Source organism: Scyliorhinus canicula, chromosome 8, assembly GCF_902713615.1.
Source record: "Scyliorhinus canicula chromosome 8, sScyCan1.1, whole genome shotgun sequence".
Classification (NCBI taxonomy): Eukaryota; Metazoa; Chordata; class Chondrichthyes; order Carcharhiniformes; family Scyliorhinidae; genus Scyliorhinus; species Scyliorhinus canicula.
Window position 1 is genome coordinate 23,893,466 of NC_052153.1, and position 21,819 is coordinate 23,915,284.

At 45.0% G+C, this 21,819-nt stretch overlaps 1 protein-coding gene across 48 annotated transcripts in view; it reads right to left on the reverse strand.

Annotated features, from left to right (window-relative positions):
• Positions 1–21,819, reverse strand: part of LOC119970160 (receptor-type tyrosine-protein phosphatase delta) — a 2,903,826-nt gene that overhangs the window by 74,308 nt on the left and 2,807,699 nt on the right. For all 48 annotated transcript variants that reach the window (XM_038804286.1, XM_038804284.1, XM_038804281.1 and 45 more), the window contains one exon: positions 6,057–6,180. In XM_038804286.1, coding sequence (XP_038660214.1) covers positions 6,057–6,180 — 124 coding nt within the window. The remainder of the gene's footprint in view (positions 1–6,056; positions 6,181–21,819) is intronic.

Below are 21,819 nucleotides of genomic sequence, written 5' to 3' on the forward strand. Positions count from 1 at the left end.
TATCCCCCCCCCCCCCACGGCCGCCCCACGACACGAATCGCTGCTCGCCATTTTTTACGGCAAACAGCGATTCTCCCCAGGCCTTTACGGCCGTTTTTACGGCAGCAAACACACCTGCTTGCAGCCGTCGTAAAAACGGTCACAACATGCCCGTTCTGGGCTTTCAGGGCCCCGATTGGCACGGCAGTACCACGGCTTTCAGTGCCCACCGATCGCGGGCAGTGTGCCCATAACGGACGCACTCTTTCTCCCTCCACCTCCTCCCTCCCTCCGCAGGATCAGTCCGCGGGGCGGCCAAGGGAGATGACGGCCCTGCGCATGCGCGGGTCGGAGCCGTCCAATCCGTGCATGTGCGGCGGACGTCATTGTGCGCGTTAGCCGGTGTGACGCTTGGCGCGCGGACTTAGCGACGGTCGCCCCGGGGGGGGGGGGGGGGGGGGGGGGGGAAGAATCGGGTCCCGGGAGGGGGCGCGGAGGCTGCCGTGAAACACGGCCAGTTTCACGGCAGCCTTTACGACTCGCCGCATTTGCGGAGAATCGCGCCCTCCAGGGAGTCTTCCTAATAGATAATTAGAAGAAATTTCTCTTCATTCTGTACTGGGTATTGGATAAACAGTCCTATAATTTAGCCATGATGTGGAGATGCCGGCGTTGGACTGGGATGAGCACAGTAAGAAGTCTTACAACACCAGGTTAAAGTCCAACTTGTTTGTTTCAAACACTAGCTTTCGGAGCACTGCTCCTTCCTCAGGTGAATGAAGAGGTATGTTCCAGAAACATAAATAGACAAATTCAAAGATGCCAGACAATGCTTAGAATGCGAGCATTTGCAGGTAATTGAATCTTTACAGATCCAGAGATAGGGGTATCTCCAGGTTAAAGAGGTGTGGATTGTCTCAAGCCAGGACAGTTGGTAGGATTTTGCAAGCCCTGGCCAGATGGTGGGAGGTGAATGTAATGTGACATGAATCCAAGGTCCGGTTGAGGCCGTACTCATGTGTGCGGAACTTGGCTGTAGATTTCTGCTCAGCGATTCTGCGTTGTCGCGGGTCCTGAAGGCTGCCTTGGAGAACGCTTACCCGGTGATCAGAGGCTGAATGCCCTTGACTGCTGATGTGTTCCCCGACTGAAAACATTCCTGCCTGATGATTGTCGTGCGATGTACGTTCATTCGTTGTCGCAGCGTCTGCATGGTCTCGCCAATGTACCACGCTTCAGGACATCCTTTCCTGCAGCGTATGAGGTAGACAACGTTAGCCGAGTCGCACGAGTATGTACCGGGTACCTGGTAGGTGGTGTTCTCACGTGTAATGGTGGTATCCATGTCGATGATCTGGCACGTCTTGCAGAGATTGCCATGGCAGGGTTGTGTGGTGTCGTGGTCACTGTTCTGAAGGCTGGGTAGTTTGCTGCAAACAATGGTTTGTTTGAGGGTGCAAGGTTGTTTGAAGGCAAGTAGAGGGGGTGTGGGGATGACCTTGGCAAGATGTTCTTCTTTATCGATGACGTGTTGGAGGCTGCGAAGAAGATGTCGTAGTTTCTCCGCTCCGGGAAAGTATTGGACGACGAAGGGTACTCTATCGGTTGTGTCCAGGTTGTGTCCAATGCCCTTGTACGAACGGGATATGGCGCTCGACTCATCAATCGACAGTTCCAACGCGCCACAGCAAAAAAACCGCACCGACCTCCTCAGAAGACAAACACAGGACACAACCGACAGAGTATCCTTCGTCGTCCAGTACTTTCCCGGAGTGGAGAAACTACGACATCTTCTTTGCAGTCTCCAACACGTTATCGATGAAAATGAACATCTTGCCAAGGTCATCCCCACACCCCCTCTACTTGCCTTCAAACAACCGCGCAACCTCAAACAAACCATTGTTTGCAGCAAACTACCCAGCCTTAAGAACAGCGACCACGACACCACACAACCCTGCCCTGGCAACCTCTGCAAGACGTGCCAGATCATCGACATGGATACCACCATTACACGTGAGAACACCACCCACCAGGTACCCGGTAGATACTCATGCGACTCGGCCAACATTGTCTACCTCATACGCTGCAGGAAAGGATGTCCCGAAGTGTGGTACATTGGCGAGACCATGCAGATGCTGCGACAACGAATGAACGGGACATCGCGCGACAATCACCAGGCAGGAATGTTCCTTTCCAGTTGGGGAACACTTCAGCAGTCAAGGGCATTTAGCCTCTGATCTCCGGGTAAGCGTTCTCCAAGGTGGCCTTCGGGACCGCGATAACGCAGAATCGCCGAGCAGAAACTTATAGCCAAATTCCGCACACATGAGTGCGGCCTCAACTGGGACCTGGGATTCATGTCGCATCACAATCATCCCCCACCACTTGGCCTGGCGAAATCCAACCAACTGTCCTGGCTTGAGACAATTCACACCTCTTTAACCTGGGGTTACCCCTATCTCTGGATCTGTAAAGATTCAATAATCTGCAAATGCTCGCATTCTAAGCATTGTCTGGCATCTTTGAATTTGTCTGTATATATGTTTCTGGAACATACCTCTTCATTCACCTGAGGAAGGAGTCGTGCTCCGAAAGCTAGTGTTTGAAACAAACATGTTGGACTTTAACCTGGTGTTGTAAGATTTATTACGATAATTTAGCAATAGTGATGGAGCTGAGGGAGATGGAGCTGAGGTAGAACTGGATTTCATCAGCAAACATGTGAAAACTAAGGCTGTGTTTTGGGACGATGGCACTAACGGGAATCAAGTCGATGAGACACAGGAGGGCCTCGAGGATAGATCCTTGAGGGACGTTTATGCCAATGGTGTAGAAACGGGAAGAGAAGCCATTGCAAGTAATTCTCTGGCTACACTCTGATAGATAAGAATGGAACTGGGCGAGAGCAGTTCCACCTGGACAACAATGGAGAGTCATTGGATCGAGGCTGTGCGGTTAATCATGTCAAATACTGAAGATAGATAAAGAAGGAGATGGGGAGCAAATTTACCTTTGTTATAGTCACATAAACTGCCATTTTTAACTTTGATATGAGCTGTTGCAGAACTGTGGCGGGGCAGGTCTGCTGATTGGAGGCTCTAAAGCCTGGAGTTTTGGAAAAGATAGAATAAATTTGGGAGGTGCCAATATGTTCAAAGACTTTGGACAGGAAAGGGAGGCTGTAGATGGGATGGCAATTTCTCGGTACAGTGAGTCGAGAGTTGATTTTAAAAACAAATAAATTTAGAGTATCCAATTCATTTTTTCCCCCCAATTCAGCAGCAACCCACTGGCCCTGCACATCTTTGGGTTTGTGGGGGTGAGACCCACGCAGGCACGGGGAGAATGTGCAAACTCCAGACGGACAGTAAAACGGGGCCGGGATCGGACCGTGTCCTCGGGGCCTTGAGGCAGCAGTGCTAACCACTGTGCCACCGTGCTTGATTGGTGATGACAGCATTCGCAATGAGAGAGGGACAACACCAAAAGAGGGGGAACCATTTACAATATCGGCTAACGTGGGGATGAGGAGTGGAGGTATCAATATTTTAAAAAATAATCTCGTAATTTTAAAAGGTCTTAATTTGTGTGTCTCCTACAGGTAAGACATTGATTCAAATTTTGCATTTGAGCAAGGAGTGGGGTGAAGTCTATTCTTTGCAACTGCACCAGATATTGTAATTCTAACCCAAATCAGGTACAATATATCTAGTTCTTCCAAATAAATTTATTATTTTCAATTTTAATGAGCATGCTTAACTGACAAGGATTTCTCCTCTGGTTGTCCAGGTACATTGTTTCAGGCTGTCAGAGTGATGAACATTCTGTTTAGGGCAGGGATGAGATGTAAGGGATTAATCAATTCAAATATAATTACTATTTCAGTTGATTTCAGTACCAATAATGGAGTGCCTTGTTTATTGTAAATGTTTGCAGAATAACAATGACTTGAGAATGTGCAATTAAACAGTTATTTGCAACACGTATCCGAAATGTTAAATTTATCTATAATTAATTCTGGTAGCTTTGAACAGAATACAATGTTATTGAATTCAATGGTACAATTTTTAAACAATAACCAATCAAAACTCTAATTATATATGCACACTCTGCAAAAGGAAAACTGCAAACAAGGTTCTGATGAAGGGTATGAACCAAATGTTCAACATCTATTTCCTTTTCTGACATTGATGGACTTGGTGCCTTTCCAGCATGTTCTGGTTTTCCGTTATAATAGTCCATTTGTGAATATAAAAAAGCTCACTAAATCTCTAAAGCTTCTAGCCATGTGCACCAAATTCATTTTATGCAGATATTCTATTTGTACATACAGACAGATTATTTAAAAAAAGTACTTCTAAACTGTCTTAATATGCCATAGTTTTGCTTCCACGTACTTTTAAATGTAATGTTGGGAAACGGCTGGTATGTTTAATGATACACACTATGCATAAATATTGTACATATTTTCTGATCGCAGTGTGTACCCAATCTGCAATGCAATTGTACATGTACAGCCTAACTGCTTCGTCATCCCAATGTACTTACATTATATTTTATACATTTTTACTGCACAGTGCTCAGTCCATTTTACTTATAGTTATTGTTTACTTTTGTTGTCAGAGGATTTTCTATCCTCCATTGGCTGTTTGCCAAAACTTAACTGCAGCTGAGTGGGTTGGCATGATTGGCCGCAAAATACAGCTGGAGTGCAGTGATTGATCGCCTTCAATCCAACTTGTCTTCTCTATGGGAGAAAGTTTGAACTCTGCTCCTTACTTCCCAGGGCAGGATTTAATTGTACAACGGAGGGAGTGGGGAGGGGCTACGCATGGCAACATCGCCGCTACCATTTCAGGGCTCCTCATCGGGATTAAATCCAATAAGTTGGGGTCTCTGGCATCTGCAGGGGGAATTTCTTCTGTAGTCCGGATGTCCTGCCTCAGAGTCGCCACGGAAGGCTGGCGACTCGCCAGTATTGTCAGCGGGCGACTCGCCAGTATTGTCAGCATCACTAGGGGTCATGGCCACTAACGGTATTGCAGTAGGCCCAAGGATGAAGATTTTTGATGGAGCCTCGGAGTGAAGGTCAGTGAGGAGGGAAGCATTCCTTTGGCCGGGGTGGGGGGGGGGGGGGGGGGGGTCTCTTTCTGTGGGTGCCTCCCTTGCCGCTGGGAGGAACCTCTGTTGAACCGCTGGGAACATGGTGCCCATTAATGAGGGACTTTCTTCCACCAGGCATGTCCATTAGGTGTTTTTGTGGCAGTTTTCCCAAATGGCGTTGTCTCCATTTGCAGCTGGTTGAATACTGAAGAGGGAATGATGAGTATCTTAAGTGACCATCAAATTCTGTACCCAGTGTCTGAATATGTTAAGTCCACATTTTCAGAATCTCACCAGTTTCCAACGCACTGTATCATCAGGTCAGCCAAATGCAAAAGCACTTTCCCTATTACCTGCTGATCACAAAATTAACAGCTCTCAATCAATTTATTTATTTATGTTTGAACAAAATTTATTTGAGAACGGACAGCCACCCTTTCAGGTATTTCTCGGTACAACCCTGTGCATCTCTCAGGTAAGTTCAAATGTTGTAACCTTCTCACACTTTACAAGTAGGCTGTCAGTAATCTCACAACCTTATTCTGGCATTGTAGTTCAAGACCCCAGAACAACGTGGGGTTCTGGGTTGCCTTAAATGAACAGGCAAACCAGAGCTGAAATTTCACAAATTCTTTGAATTCTCAGATTTTAACATGCCATGGGGAGGAGGGTATCTCTTTTCCATCACTGCTTGGGTAGTGAAATGGTGAAACAGGCAAACTGTCCGCCTGTTACAGGACATGCTGAGTTGAAAAATCAGTGAAAATGGAATTAGAGCGAGCTCCTTAATGGGCAGATAATGCTGTCACCAGATTACTGCTCAAAGTAAAATCGAACAAGATTGAGATCGCCAGGGTCATTCCCAAAGGATGAGGTCAGAGGTGGGCTTTATTAATTTGAAAGTGTTGCCTACTAACCAGGAGATGCTGAGCTCAGATTTCCACAAGGGTGCTTTTTTAACAGCCTTCACTTACCATCAATTGCAGATAGGAGAACCCGTGAATGGTCGTATGCAATTACATTTGCATATCTATTCTTTGGTTTGTTGACTTCCATGTTTGAATGTTCCCATGTAAACTGCTGACCGGGATCAATTGACTAGATTGAGGGAGAAAAAGAGAAAGACAATATTATTTCTGATGCCTGCTATTCTCGACGGCGCCCTGGGTAATCATCCTCAAGGCTAACTCTAGAGCATTTTTACTTCACTGCACTTTTCACCCCCAAGTTTCCTTACACATTTTTGTCTTCGTATTTCTGTATTTTAAAAAGAGGTATAGGTGACTAAAACGCAGTGCAACACCGTTCACAGTTCCAGATATTCAAGAGGCTCTCAGAACAGCTCCAAGTTGAATTGATGTGGAAGTGTTGCTGCTGCCTGTTTAGAGTGAATTGAACTTGTTTATCTGAAGGGGATGTGCCATGTGAAAATGGAATCTCGCAGTCCAGGATAATCTAGATTACGTGCAAAATGCAGTGAGGTTTGATTCCAAGCAATCAACAGTGAGAATTTTTTTAAGTGTTATGAATACTGTTATTTACAATATGACAAGTTTTGGGGACATCTTTGATTGTCAGACCGTCTGCCCAACAGTTCTCCTATCCATGGTTATATCAGCAAAAGAGCCAAAACACCGTCAACTACTGAATTACAGCTGTAGTTGGATACGGATGATATATACGTCTGTTCAATATTTCCAGTGCTGGAAGGTAGAACATATTTTCCCGGTATGTAAAAGTAATGTTGAAAATATTTGTTGATTGGTCATTCTGAATGCTGGACAGTTTGGTAAAATATTATTTCTTAAATAGAGCAAAATATGTCATCATGGTTATTCAGATGTATTGTTGGAAACTGAACGACATTGGTTATTTTGCAGCACTGGTGGTATTTTGGCCTCAGTGTCAGTGACCCAGGTTCATTTCCGGCCTTGAGTGACTGTGTGGAGTTTGCACTTTTTCCGGGTGCTCCAGTGTCCTCCCATAGTCCAAAGATGTGCAGGTTAGGTTGATTGATTGCCCCTAAGTGGCCAAAGACATGCAGGTTGGGTGGGGTTACAGGGATGGAGCAGGGGAGTGGGGCTCGGGAGGAGGTTCTTTTCAGAGGGTCGGCGCAGACTCGATGGGCCGAATGGTCTCCTTCTGCACTGTAGGAATTCTATGCTTCTATAGTTATTGAAAACACAAGCCGAGCCTCAGATCCCACTCAGTGTAACAAGCAATTGGGAAGTAATATAAACAACTTATACTTCTGATGTTCCATCTCTGTAAAGCCACAGCGGTTTGTCGCTTGCATTCTTCGTGTGACCTCGTAAAAGTAATGTGAATTTATTTGGGACAGCAGCAACCTTAAATAACCTTCTTGTATCACTGCAAATAATTACATGGATTTGAACAGGCTGTAGTTTAAAGTCAACAGAAGGTCAACGCCAGCTTTTTAAATCATTTACTTGTGACCAAACAGCCACAATTTGTGGCAGGTCCTTAAGTCTTCATTATGTACACAACTACATCAGAGTAAATCACAAATATGGCAACCCTCTTTATTAATTTTTCAGGGTCACTGGCATTATGGAGTGACCTCTCTGCTGAACGGAGTAATCTATTGTATAGGCACAAATCCAACTTTCCCATAATGAAAACGCACACAATGCAATTACTTGCTGCTGTAAAACCCCAGCCAGTAGTTACAAACAAAACAATACAATGCAGCGTAAAGCACAATGTGCACCACTTATTCAATCCCTTCATCATTATGGGGATAAAAATATATTAAATCCTAGTTTCACACTCATTGACTATGAGTTCCTCCAGAGGCTCCATCATTTATCCAGGCCATTGATGGTCTGAAATACATTAATGGCATTGTGCTACGCCACTAAATAAATTTGTTCTGCTCTGACGTCTGAAGATCAAAAGGAAAATAATTAAGCCGAACCATAAATATAGAGGAGGATAATTTCCTCTCCAGTGAGGGAAATTACAAAGAAATATAGGGACAAGAAGACACTTTGTTAAACCCTATACATCTCTAGTCCACATTATCTTCCCAATGGTGCCTATTAAAATAAATCTCCAGCTGCAATGCTGTGGCAATGGACTCAAAATCACAATTCAGTTCTAATAATGCCCACAGTGAATTTGCTGCACCACTAATAATGAGCCACAGCGCCCTTTTCTAACTTGATGCGGTATCGTTTTCTGTGACAGACGCCACAAAGTTCCTCATTTCAGTATTTTGTCCCTTTACTCTGTGAAATTTTCACTCAACCAAACAAATGTGTTGACACGAAATGCGCAAAACCTAGTTCCTTAGCACCAGAATCGCTGTGTAGATGTCGTCAGTCATTTCTGCCAATAAATAATTGGCAGAAATGGCATAATTTCAAATGAGAGTGGGCTAAAAGATATTCCCAAATGGTACAGCATTGGCATTGTGCAGCTGAACTTCAAAACATCATTGCCTGTGTCAAGACACGGAGGAAATTGTTAATACATGAGGGAAGAGGGGTTGGGATTTACCGTTGCCATTGTCCCCCACCATCCCTGCCAATAGCGTAATAGGGTTCCCGCCATGTAAGGTCAGGAACCCCATGACCGCACATTTAAATATCTTTGGCGGGCTTCCCCACTGAATTATCTCCCCTTATAAGGATTTCCCTCCCTGCCGGCGTGTTGTCACATCGGCGGTGCTTACAACAGGTCTGGAAAAATGTGTCTGCCGGATGGCCCCGCTGGGGGTGCACAGCCCCAAGGGGGAAGAGGATCAAGCCTGAGCAGTAAGTTGGCACTGTTCCCAGCAGTACCCAGGCACTGCCCTCTGGCACTGCTCGGGGATCTTCTATTGGGGGTGTTTAGGATGAAAGGGGTTCCCAGGGAGGGGAGTTAAGATTCCATTGGGGAAGGAGGAGACTCCCGTGTCCATGGAGAACGGAGTCCAGAGTCCATGGAAAGGGTGAGGAGGGGGCTGTTCCTGAGTCCATTGGGGAGTGGTCCCTGAGTCCGTGGGTGGGACCGGCATTTGTATTTATTGTAAATTTCTATTGCTTTTAGAATGAGGCGCCGTTTAAAAAGAGAGGCCGAGGATGCGGGTGGGCAGGCTAATTCAGAGCCCATCCCACCAATGTTTTGTAATGGAACCCACCTCCAGGACTCTTTTGGACAATTTGTCAAAAAACATGGCAGGAAAAGCCAGCAGCTGGTGGGGTACACGTCGCTATTCCTGCCTGACTTGATACATGGTCAAAAAAAGATAAATTTATGCCCATAGTTTTACCCTCAGAGCCTGTCATAAAAGACCAGTGGATACACAGAAACGTTAAATGGTATCCTTAACTTTAGGAATCTTGAGGAAAAATCGGAGGCACACTGAAGGTGCCAGTGGGCATCTGAAATGCACTCCTAATCCTCTGGGCAAATAAGCCCTTGAATAATTGCCTCGGTTAGTGCCAATGCTACAAAACATCTTGCAGAACACCTTTATGATTAATTGATCATCATTATGGCTGAGAGAATTTCAATGTAAGACAAGTACCACAGCAGCATTCCCTCCTCATACAAAATAAAACTTGTATTGTTTGGATTAACCAAAACTTTGAATTGCATTTCTAGCCACGATTTTAAAAAAAGGTCCTTTTATAAAGCTTAGCGCTTTAAATGTTATTATTGTTGCTGTCTGCATGTGCTATGAGGTTTAACAAATTTTAAAACAATCCTAAGAATACTCAACATCAGTCTGCCAATCTGACATTCAGTAAACCTGGGATTGAACGGTTGAATTGGGTGTACTTTCTATTTTTTTTTATCACTGTTTTCTCTTCCACACCACCTTCCTTCCTTCAGGGTAAATAGATTCTAGTCTACCTTAACGTTTTGTGACACTGTTGCTCCACAGAGACTAGCAAGAGGCTTTTATCCGTGACTCCATGAAGTAATTATGTAAGTACATATAAAAGGCTCCCCGATGATTCATTCAGGTTAGGCAGTGTGTAGCAGACATATAGACCGGAAAGATCGCAAGTACGGTCCGCAGTCAGAGTGGTACAGGTCACTTCAACGACCTTAGCTGAAGATGGAGAAATCAAGCAATGTTCTACCCAGGGACCCATATATTGCAAGTGCATGCGTGCAAATCTGATCCAGCTCTGCTTTCATTGCCCACCTGCACCTATTCCTATGGTCAAAGGACCTACCGCATGTCACTGTCAAAGTTCACACACTGAAGCTGGACAGATGAGGGTAACTTTGCTGCAGGAAGGAATCAATGCCTTTAGAATGGGGCAAGGCAGGATACTAAGGAGGAAATAAACAGATCATTAACACTAGATTACCCCTAACACTGAACAATCCCACCGAGCACCAACAAAGTGCGACATATGGGCGGCACAGTAGCACAGTATTTAGCACTGTTGCTTCACAGCGCCAGGGACCTGGATTCGATTCCCAGTTTGGGTCACTGTCTGTGTGGAGCCTGCACATTCACCCTGTGTCTGCGTGGGTTTCCTCCGGATGCTCCGGTTTCCTCCCACAATTTCCGATAGACATGCTGCTAGGTGAATTTGACAATATGAATTCTACCTCAGTGTACCCAAACAGGCGCTGGAGTGTGGTGACTAGGGGCTTTTCACAGTAACTTCATTGTAGTGTTAATGTGAGCCTAATGGCGACACTAGTAAAGAGTATTAATATTATTATTTTAAGGCTAGGAGATCCTTATTGTCAATTTGGGATGCTCTAGGATGGAACAGGGGTGGGTCAGGCAAGAAATTTGATGGCACGGACAAAACTCAGCAAGTGTACTGTAAGTTGGAGCGAATACTGTTTCTTGTTTAATAAAGAAGTATCTAAAAAATTATAAACTAATTCTCAATTTGTGATATTTCATTACACCTTGTTACTCATCATCCCTGGAAAAGAAGGCACATGAATGGCCTGGTGCTAGTCTATATCAATGCACATTGTTTAAAAAAGGGTGTGTCAGAACAAAGTACTTTGACTTAGCCTTCATTTTTCCTTTGTGGTCACATTATGGTGTATCTCCCTTAGTTCATCTGGAAGGTATGCCCGAGATCAGCATCTACTGTATGGACAATCATGATCCTAGCACTCCATAACACAGCCTATTGGTACTACACTATTTTGAGGAATTGCATCATCTCTACAATGCACTTTATATAATTCATGTTGCCCTTTCACACAAGTAATGCATTCTTCCATTTGTTTAAGTGTGTAGCCTATGAGTAACCCATTACAGGTCAGAGGATAAATGCCGAGCAAAATGTGATATTACATAATGGAGCCAAAGAATGTCCCAGGTTGGTGATTCACAAGTTAGCTTAACGCGACTGAACTACAGCGAGGGCACTGGAATTGAAGCCGGGCTCACGAGGATGGGGAGAAGTTACTGCACGTGACTGCTATGCAGTGGCGAAGCTGGAGAGTGTCCGTGAAAGGGACAAATCTGCAACTTTCCCTTTGGGGGAGGATCCAGCATGTGACCTTCCCATTTTGCTCACTGAACCAGTGAAGCTTTCCACCAGAGAGTAAAGTAGAAACATTTTCTGTACAGCTGTTCTGTTGTACAGATCAGTAAGGTGTTCATTTATGAAAACCCACATATTCGTTAAAAGAATGAAGCTACAAGTACATTGTTTAAATTAAAATAATTTCAGTACACAAAAAAAATCAAAGAACGTGAATTACGCTCTATCTTAACTAGTCAGTTGTGTTAAAGATATTAAAATTACAATGAACACAGTTAATTTTCTTGAAACTGGACTGCTTAACTTCAGCACTCATTTCACTTATATCCTCAAAAGTCAGATCAGTTACATCAGAAATTTAAAGGTTGACGACTTGTTTTGAGCACTGTTTCAAAGATTCATAGAATGCTTAAGATCTCTTGGGCTTTCCACGTACTTCCGGCAGGCTTTCCCCTTCAAATCTCCTCCCAAAGTTTTAACTGAATTCTGCTGGAAAGAGATTTTTCCTGCTGTGCAGCCTGATTGCTCAAAACTCAAAATCTGCTGGAGACAAGAGCCACAGCCAGGGACCTACTCACCCCCATAATTAACTTCTTGTTGACACTTCATTATTTATCTCCCAGGCAGCTTGGCCATGGCCATATGATCAGTTCTTGGGAGCAGGGTGCTTTACGAGAAAGCTGTCACAGAAATCTTGATGTTGAAGAGTCAATAAAACTGGAACTATAGACCAGTGAGCTTAATGTCGGTAGTAGGAAGTTGCTAGAGTCCATCATCAAGGATTCCATAGCACAGCGTTTTAAAAGCAGTAGTATAATCAGACAATATCAGCAGGGATTTATGATAGGGAAATCAGTCTGGACAAATTTATGGGAATTCTTTCGAGATGTAACTCGTGAAATTGAGCAGGGAGAACCGGTAGGTTTGATTCATTTACTTTCAGGAGGCTTTCGACAAGGTCTCACATAGCTGGATATTATATAAAAATAAAATGCATGGGATTGCAGGTAGTGTCTTGAGATGGATAGAAAGCTGGTTAGCAGACTGGAAACAAAGAGTTGGAATAAATGGGCATTTTTCCAATCGGCAGGCAGTGACTAGTGGGATACCGCAAGGAACCTGTGCTGGGACCCCAACTGTTCACATTATATATTAATGATTTGGACGAGGGAACTAAATGCATTGTCTCCAACTTTGAAGATGATACAAAATTGGGTGGAGGGTGAGTTGTGAGGAGGTTACAGAGATACTTCAGCGGGATTTGGACAGGCTGAGTGGGTGGGCATATGCATGGCAGATGCAGTATAATGTGGATAAATGTGAGGTTATCATTTCTGCAACAAAAATAGGAAGGCAGATGATTTGTGAATGGGTGTAAATTGAGAGAGGTGGATACTCAGTGAGACCTTGGTTTCCGCCTGCATCAGTTGCTGATAGCAAGTGCGCCGGTACAGCAGGCAGTAAAGAAGGCAAATGGTGGGCGGCACGGTGGCACGGTAGTTTGAGCTGCTGCCTCACAGCTCCAGGGGCCAAAGTTCAATTCCGGCTTTGGGTGACTGTCGGCGTGGAGTTTGCACATTCTCCCTGTGTCTGCTTGGGTTTCCTCCAGGGGCTCCAGTTTCTCCCCACAGTCCAAAGATGTGAAGGTTAGGTGGATTGGCTGTGCTAAATTGCCCCTTAATGTCTAAAAGGTTAGATGGGGTTACTGGGTTACAGGGATAGGCCGGGCACGGGCCTATGTAGGGTACTCTTTCAAAGGTCGGGGCACACCCGATGGGCCGAATGATCTCCTTCTACACTGTTGAGGTTCTATCATTCCACGGTATGTTGGCCTTCAAAACAAGAGGATTTGAGTGTAGGAATAGGGATGTTTCACTGCAAATGTATAGGGCCACACCTGGAGTATTGTGTGCCGTTTTGCTGCCCTTGTCTGAGGAAGGTTGTTCTTGCGACGGAGGGAGTGCAGTGAACATTTACCAGGCTGATTCCTGGGATGGCGGGACTGTCAAAAGAGGAGAGACTAAGCCGGTTAGGATTATATTCATTGGAGTTTAGAAGAGTGAGATGGAATCTCACAGAAGCTTATAAAATTCCAACAGGATTAGACAGGGCAAATTCAGAAAGAATGTTCCCGATGGTAGGGGTGTCCAGAACTAGGGATCATAGTTTGAGGATAAGGGGTAAATCTGTTAGGACTGAGGTGAGGAGAATTTTCTTCACCCAGAGAGTGGTGAATCTGGAATTCACTACCACAGAAAGTAGTGAAAAATATTTTGCTTTCATTTTAGTGAAATCCTGTCAATTGCTTTTCCATTGGGAGTCATTTAGTTCTTTTGGTTAGTTGACCTCCACAGGACCCAAGTTACACCTTCCTCCTTTACCCCGAGAAGTTTGCTTTTAGCCACAGGTCTCCTGTGGTGCCCTAATCGTGTCTTCCAAAGTTTCACGTAGATAGCCAAATAGCTTTCATTTTGGGTGGGAGCTGAAACCCATTTCACGTGCTGTCCAGTTTCCTTTCCAGTGATGCTGACAGATAGGAAAATCCAGCCTGATATTGGCGGTTTCCCATTGGGGAGATTGGTTAAAATGGCCTCCACTGAATCTAGCTAGGACTCACATTTATTCTTTTCTCATATTTTTAAGTTGAAGAAAGCATGGTCAATAAAAAGGGTAAGATTGTGAATTGACTGCTTCCCCCCCTCTTATGTATTGCATTCTTTTCAATGCAAAACGCACTTACTGTAATTTGACGGACAAAATTGAACCATTCAATATTCCCCAGAAGTTAGCCTTCAAATATTCGCAGTATACTTCAATTCAGAACTAAGGAGTTTCATAAATCATGAGGGAAAATTTATTCTTTGAGTAGCATGGTGCATTTGTAACAACCTGGCACTTATTCAGTTTTAATTTCCTGACAGGATTGAATAATGTGACTATAATCAATCGTAAGCAGAGCCAAGCAAATAACACAGTGTCGCATTTTCAGAAAACAGGAATGAAGCAAAGTACATCCAAGCAGCAGAAAAGAATTACTGTGTTTGAACACACGAATGATGAGCAAGAGTGGGCCACTCGGCCCTGTCGAGCCTGCTCCGCCATTCAATATCATAACCTCGACTCCACATTCCCACTTAATCTGCAAACCTTTTACCACTTGCTTATCAATAGTCTATCTCTGCTCTTAAAAATATACAGAACTCTGCTTCCACTGCCTTTTGAGGAAGAGAGTGCAACCACTGTGCCTCATGAGCCTTGGAAGGTACTGTTGCTCAGAAAAGACAAGAAAGGCATGATCCTCCAGCTGTCAGAGCTTGTGTTGGGGGCATTGTCCCCTTCTAGCTGGATCCGTGTGTCCACATCCTATGTCCTGTCCGGCAGCATGCGAAGATGAAAAGACAGTTTTGGCTGTCCTCGTGCTATCAGTGTTGGTGTTGCTGCTCTTGGTGCGGTTGGTGTTCCTCTTGCTCCTCACCAGAGGTCCAAAGTAGAGCTGCAAACGCTGCCCCCATGTCACAGTGAAGGCTGACATCAGGGGAATGCAGCTGAAGGGGAGTGAAGTCCAAGAGAGACTTCTAAAGGGTCGGAACTCACCCGTGAAGCAATGAAATCGGGCTCCCAGATCAAGTGATGTGATCACCCTCATTGATCGCCCGAAGGCAGATCCTGTTGGGGTGGAGATCAACCTCTCCACCCTGTGCCCTGGCGTGACGGGGGGACCTGCTGGAATTCTTGACCCTTGAGAAGGTCAAATTTGAACTGAGGGGAAGGATGGAGGGGTTCTACAATTCATGGGCGTTATTCAAGAAATGGATCACATCGAACATTACGGGGTTTGGGGGCTGGGAGAGTTGGGGGGAGAGGGATGGTATGTGTTAATGGTGACTGAGGATGATTCCTGATTCCTTTTTGTTATTTGTTTATGTTAATATGCGGGCAAATGTTGGGGGTTTGGTGGGAGGATGGGATTGTTGTTATTGATTTGGGGATTGACATTGCATTCGTTACTGATTATTGTTTATTGTTGGGTGTAAATTTGGGAGAAAATGTGAAAAAGGAGAATAAAAATATTTTTTAAAACAGTGATGGGATCACAAACATTGCACATAGGTCGGCCAGCAGCTATGCAAGTGCACTGTTGAAAGGCTTTCCAGCTTGCCAGTTTCATTGATCGATGAGTCCCTCCTGTGCTCTTGCCTTGTTGACCCTGGCAAGGTTGACACAACTCGGGGGAACCTGTGCACTAGCTGGTAAACGCAGATACTGGGTTAAATCCACAATTGACTGATTATTTACATTTTAAATTACTTACCCAAAGCTTCACCGGGCTGTCTCCTTTGCTTGTAAATGTGCCCTAGTAAAACCCAGATTTCTTACTTGAGAGATTTTGTACGGATTTAACACTCCACAAACCCAGGGCTGCTTAGTCGTTAAAACTCTGTCCAATATGTTAAATGTGTATGAAACCAATGGTTAGATGAGCACTTGGAGTATTAGGAATAGTCCTCTTCACCATATTATAAAAGGGGCATCGAGGCAGTAAACAAATTGAAAAAATATATTGAATAGAATGATTCCAGGACTTAAAGGTCATACTATCAGGAAAACCTGAAAAGGCTGAACTCTTTGTCGAGGAAAGAGAAAACTGTTAGTATGATCTGACAGTTGTCTTTAAGACTGTAAAAGGGTTTGATAGTAACCTTAGAGATTTGCGAGAAGTTCAGAACCACAGGTCATAAATATAAGTCAGTAATAAGCCCAATACGGAATTCGATAAAATAATATTTTCCCAGTGAGTGGTTTGAATGTGTGACTTTCGACCACAAGTAGTTGAAGTGACTAGCAGAGATTCATTTAAGAGGGAGCTAGATAAGCATATGGGAGGTAAAGAAATAGAAGGACATATTGATCGACTTAGATGAAGAAGAGTGAGAGGAGATTAGTGTGGAGTACTGCCAGGGATTTGTTCAGCAAAGACCTGTTCCTGAGCTGTAAATACAAACCAGCTGAGGGAAATCTCAATTGTCGCAGCTTTGCTGGTTCTTTGCCCATATTCCAAAACATACGTCGGGCAGAAGTCCACATGCTTCCTTGTCTGGCGTCTCGAAAAGGATTTTTGTGTCGGGAAAATAAGTTCTGCTCACGCGGATTTTCTTGAGCTTGAACTACTTTGAACCCCCTCAGCCCGAGCAGCCAGGGGATTGTTAGCTGAACAACGGTTAATTTCTTCCTGACAGGGAGAATGAAAGATTGCAGGTCAGATCAGCCCAGGTGATCCTCAGGCATTCTGCTGCAGGCAATTATAAAGCATTGGCATTGAAAGGCGAGGAGACAAGTTGTCCGCCCAGTTTTTTTGAATGGGGAAAGGAGCATGCTACAGCTATAGATGAACGGATGCAAGTGCAAAAAAGATGCTGTTTTCCCAGAGCACATCGGGAGACCTGCAAATGGCCAAGAACAATGAGTGGCTCTGTAACTTCCTTTGGCTGTGCCTGTAATAATATCATCTCCATTAATTGTTCAAGCAAGCCATTGTTAAAATGTAAATGAATCTGAGAGCGCTAAAGAAAATAAGGTAACGTCAATCAGAATTCTTGGTTATTATTTGATTGTTGAGAGGGTTGCAGATGGCCGGTCTCCATTTTAATTGTACCACTGACACAAGCCTGAAAGAACATTGCATGACTTCCATTCCCTCGCTCTCCTTTGAAATTCTGGCTAACAAAATGATGGCTGGGGACAGGGGTGATCAGGATCAGTGCTTAACTGAGGTGCCCTCCAAAGTCCATCGAAAGGCCCTGTTGGAACCAACAATTCTACGGACACATAGAACATAGAACAGTACAGCACAGAACAGGCCCTTTGGCCCTCAATGTTGTGCCGAGCCATGATCACCCTACTCAAACCCACGTATCCACCCTATACCCGTAATCTTTGGACTGTGGGAGGAAACCGGAGCACCCAGAGGAAACCCACGCACACAGGGGGAGGACGTGCAGACTTCACACAGACAGTGACCCAGCCGGGAATCGAACCTGGGACCCTGGAGCTGTGAAGCATTTATGCTAACCACCATGCTACCCTGCTGCCCTACACGTGCTTGTAGGATTGGAATAGCGGTTTTAATATACTTACAACAGAGCCAGCCTGTTAGCCTTTGAACTTTCGGTGAACTGGCCGGCTAACCCTGTGGCACTGATCTTTATACAGCAGCTCCCGGGGGAGGAGTCCTGGGCGGAGCCAAGGGAGAAGCCCCGTACAACTCTCAAGCATTCCCAGAGCTACTCCCCCTGGAGGTCAGATAGTTCAACTGCACTTACAATATAGACACATGTATATACAGGTTATAATCCGGTGTGAATCACATTCACCACAGGCCCCTCACCGCAAATCATGCCCTTTACCCTAACAAGCAGAGGCATCCTCTCCCCACCACTGGAATAACTAGTCACCCCCCCAAACAGCATGCACATATGAGGGTGACCAGAGCCCAGGGCACTACCCCATCAGACAGCCAACAGAGACTCCCCATCAGAGACCGTCCCCCTCAGAGACCCCCATCAGTGACCCCCATCAGTCACCCCAGCCTGAAAGCTGAAGAGCAGTCCAGGAAGTAAAGTGCAAAATCGGTGCATTTTCATTTACCCTTCCCGAGCATCTGCTGCCTGAGACAAAAATGTTTAAAACAGTAGCTGTTACAAATGTCAGAGGCTCCCTCAAATGCCTTGACAGCCTTTGAAATACAAATCTTCCATTTAATTTCACGCAGCCGTACATTGGGGTTGGTTTAGCTCACTCGGCTAAATCGCTGGCTTTTAAAGCAGACCAAGCAGGCCAGCAGCACGGTTCGATTCCCGTACCAGCCTCCCCGGACAGGCGCCGGAATGTGCTGACTAGGGGCTTTTCACAGTAACTTCATTGAAGCCCACTCGTGACAATAAGCATTTTTCATTTAATTTCATTTCATTTTTCATTGCACTAGCCAGTGAATGATAGTTTTATTGGTCCAGACACTGGTCCTTAATAATTTTATTTATTTATCTTTCTCATCATGCTTGAATGCATCTCAATTACCCTGCTTTGGTGCAAACCACAATGTTTATAAACACTCTTGCTATGATTGACAGCTCCTCAACACATCAAAAGGAACAAAGTATTTTCTGCTGAGAAAAAGCTTTCAGGTAGGGATACTGATTGGGGTCTCTGGTGGGCGGGGAGCGGGGGGGGGGGTTCTGATGGTGGGGCTGGTGGGGGATTCGGGTCACCCTTATGTGCATGTGCTGTGGGGGGGTGACCCGCTACTCCAATGGTGGGGTTGGGAAGATCCTCCTACTTGTCAATGGAGTGGGGGCAGGATTTTCATTGTGTGTGTGGGTGGGAGGAAGGGAGGGGTGGCAGGGGAGGCCTGCTGCTGGACCTCAGTGTCAGACTGCCCTCTCAAAATACCATCCCGATACTGCCATTCTGATGGAAAGCGGTGAGCTTTCCCCCATACATAGGTTAGCATGGTGAAGGAGGAGATCACTACCAGGTCCCGCTCTTGGTGCCAGTGGAGACCGTTAGTGTTTCTCCACTGGCGGGAGCACTTCAGCTCCAGAATGGAGAATCCAGGCCCACATCAGGAGTATTGTGCACAATATGGGCCTCCTTATTTAAGGAATGATGTAAATGTGTTTGAAGCAGTTCAGAGAAGATTCACTAAATTAATACCTGGATTGGGCGGGTTGTCTTATGAGGAAAGATTGGACACATTAGGTTTGTATGAGGAGTTCAGCGGAGTAAGTGGCGAATCAATTGAAGCGTATAAGATCCTGAGGGGTAATGACAGGATGGATGTGGGGAGGGTGTTTCCACACTGTGGGAGAATCTGGAACTAGGGGTCAATGTTTAAAAATAAGGGGTCGCCCATTTAAGACAGCAATCGGAAGAATTCTTTCTCTCAGAGGGTACTCAGTCTTTGGAACTCACTCCCTCAAAAGGCAGTGGAAGCACAGTCTTTGAATGTTTTCAGGGCAGAGGTAGATAGATTCTTGATACCAAAGGGGTAAAATGTCAGTGGATGTAAGCGGGAGGTTACAGTCAGATTATCCATGATCCTATTGAATGGTGGAGCAGGCTCGAAGGGCCGAGTGGCCAACTCCTGCTCCTAATCTGTATATTCGTAGAACATTGAAGTGTCAAAATGAATTGAAATGTAACTAAAAAAGCAGAGACAGTGTAATAAATGAATAAAATAAATAAATAATCTTTATTGTCACAAGTGGGCTTACATTAACATTGCAATGAAGTAATTGCAAAAATCCTCTCGTCGCCACAGTCCGGCACCTGCTCGGCTACACGGAGAGAGAATTCAGAATTCTCAGCTGGTACAGGAATTGAACCGGCGCTGTGTGGATTAGTACCAATCCAAGCCTGGAGGCTAAAAATGTTAGGAACACTGGTCTGAATTTATTCCATGACGAAGAGCCTCTCCGATATGGCGGCAATGACAGAAGTGGTCAAAAATCTCAAGTCCCAGCCCGAACATGGCACTTCCTCTTTTCAGAGGGGTGGGAATGGGTAGTGGGCCAGGGGTTCGCAGATGCATAGCTTATGGGGGCAGTTGGCCATTTAAATCATCTGCTGTCCCACACATTTCTGATCTTTGTAACCCTGTAGTGTGAAACCTGGAGTGTGCAGATTAGGCCAGGTAAGAGCTGGTCTGAACTTTGTGGATTTGTTTGGATAGCCTCTTTGGAGAGGTAAGATACTCCTTCGGATCGGGTCCCAGGGAACCTTCGAGAGAGTAAAGTGCCCTATGGAGTTTTGTCAGGTGCCCTTCGGAATTGTTAAAAGCAGATACAAATGCGTGTGACAAGTGCATAAACTGATGACTGCAAAGATCATTGAAACTATCAACAGAGCTGTTAACGTCAACAATCAAAGCTGTCAGATAGCTTTCACAGCAGGGAAAGTGGCTTTTTGGCCCATCGTGTCCAAGGACCATTTTCCAACATTGTATTCCACAGCATTTGAATTTACACACCACAATTAGGACCCCCTCAACCTTTGCTGCTCCAAGGAAAACAGACCCAGATATTCAGTCTCTCTTGATATCTGAAACTCTGTAGCCCCGGCAACATGCTGCTGAATCTCCTCTGCACCTCCTCCTCTGTTGTCACTTCCTTCCTGTAGTGTGGCAACCAGACTGCACACAGTACTCCAGCTGTAGCCTAACCAGTGTTTTATTCAGCTCCATTATAACCTCACGGCTCTCATTTTCAATTCCTTGGTTAATAAAGGCAAATAAGTATTCCATTTGCCTCCTGAAACACCTTATCGACCCGTCCTGTTGTCTTCAGGGATCTATGCACACCAACGTCCTTCTGATCCTCTATATTTCCTAGGGCCATACCATTCATTGTATATTTCCTTGCCTTGTTAGTCTTCCCAAAATACATTACCTCACACTCTTCAGAGCTAAATTCAATGTTAGAAGCAGCTGTCAGAACTGTAAAGTGGACCTATCAAGACTGTCAAGAAGATCTGGCAAGATCACCTGTCAACGGGAGCTGTCGAACTTTCAAAGCATTTAAAAGTCCGTCCCTTTTCAATGTTTTGAAAAACATGTCTGGAGTATAAAAACAACATTGTTGCATTGGGTACAGGGCCATAGGTTAGCATGGAGGATGGGGGGAATTCTGGTGGTAGCATGAGATAGTATGGGGAGTTTGGGAGGTTATGGGGTGGGGACAGAGCATGAATTGGCATGGATGGGGCATGCAGTGTGTGTGTGTGTGGTGATTTGATTTGATTTATTATTGTCACATGTATTAGTATACAGTGAAAAGTATTGTTTCTTGCATGCTGTACAAACAATGCATACCGTACATAGGGAAGGAATGAGAGACTGCAGAATATAATGTTACAATTATAGCAAGGTGTAGAGAAAAGATCAACTTAATACGAGAAAGTTTAAAAGAGTTATAATAAAGTTTTAGAAGCATTGAACGAGAGTAAAAGGTAGAATTAGAGCGTATGCTGGCCACAGCTTGCAAGAAATCGCCTTGTTCCGAGCCCCACCTTGGTGAGGCAGGGAGGGGAGCGTGGGGGGAGGAGTGAGGACTGGAGGAATGTTTTTTGTTTTTTTTAAACTCAGACAAAGTGCCTGAGCACAGAATGAGGCCTTCTGGTCAGACTGTCTCTGCCTGCACCCGGCAGCCTCCGCACCTGTTCAGGGCGGTGGACCAGGCTCTCCACCCCCCCCCCCCCCCCA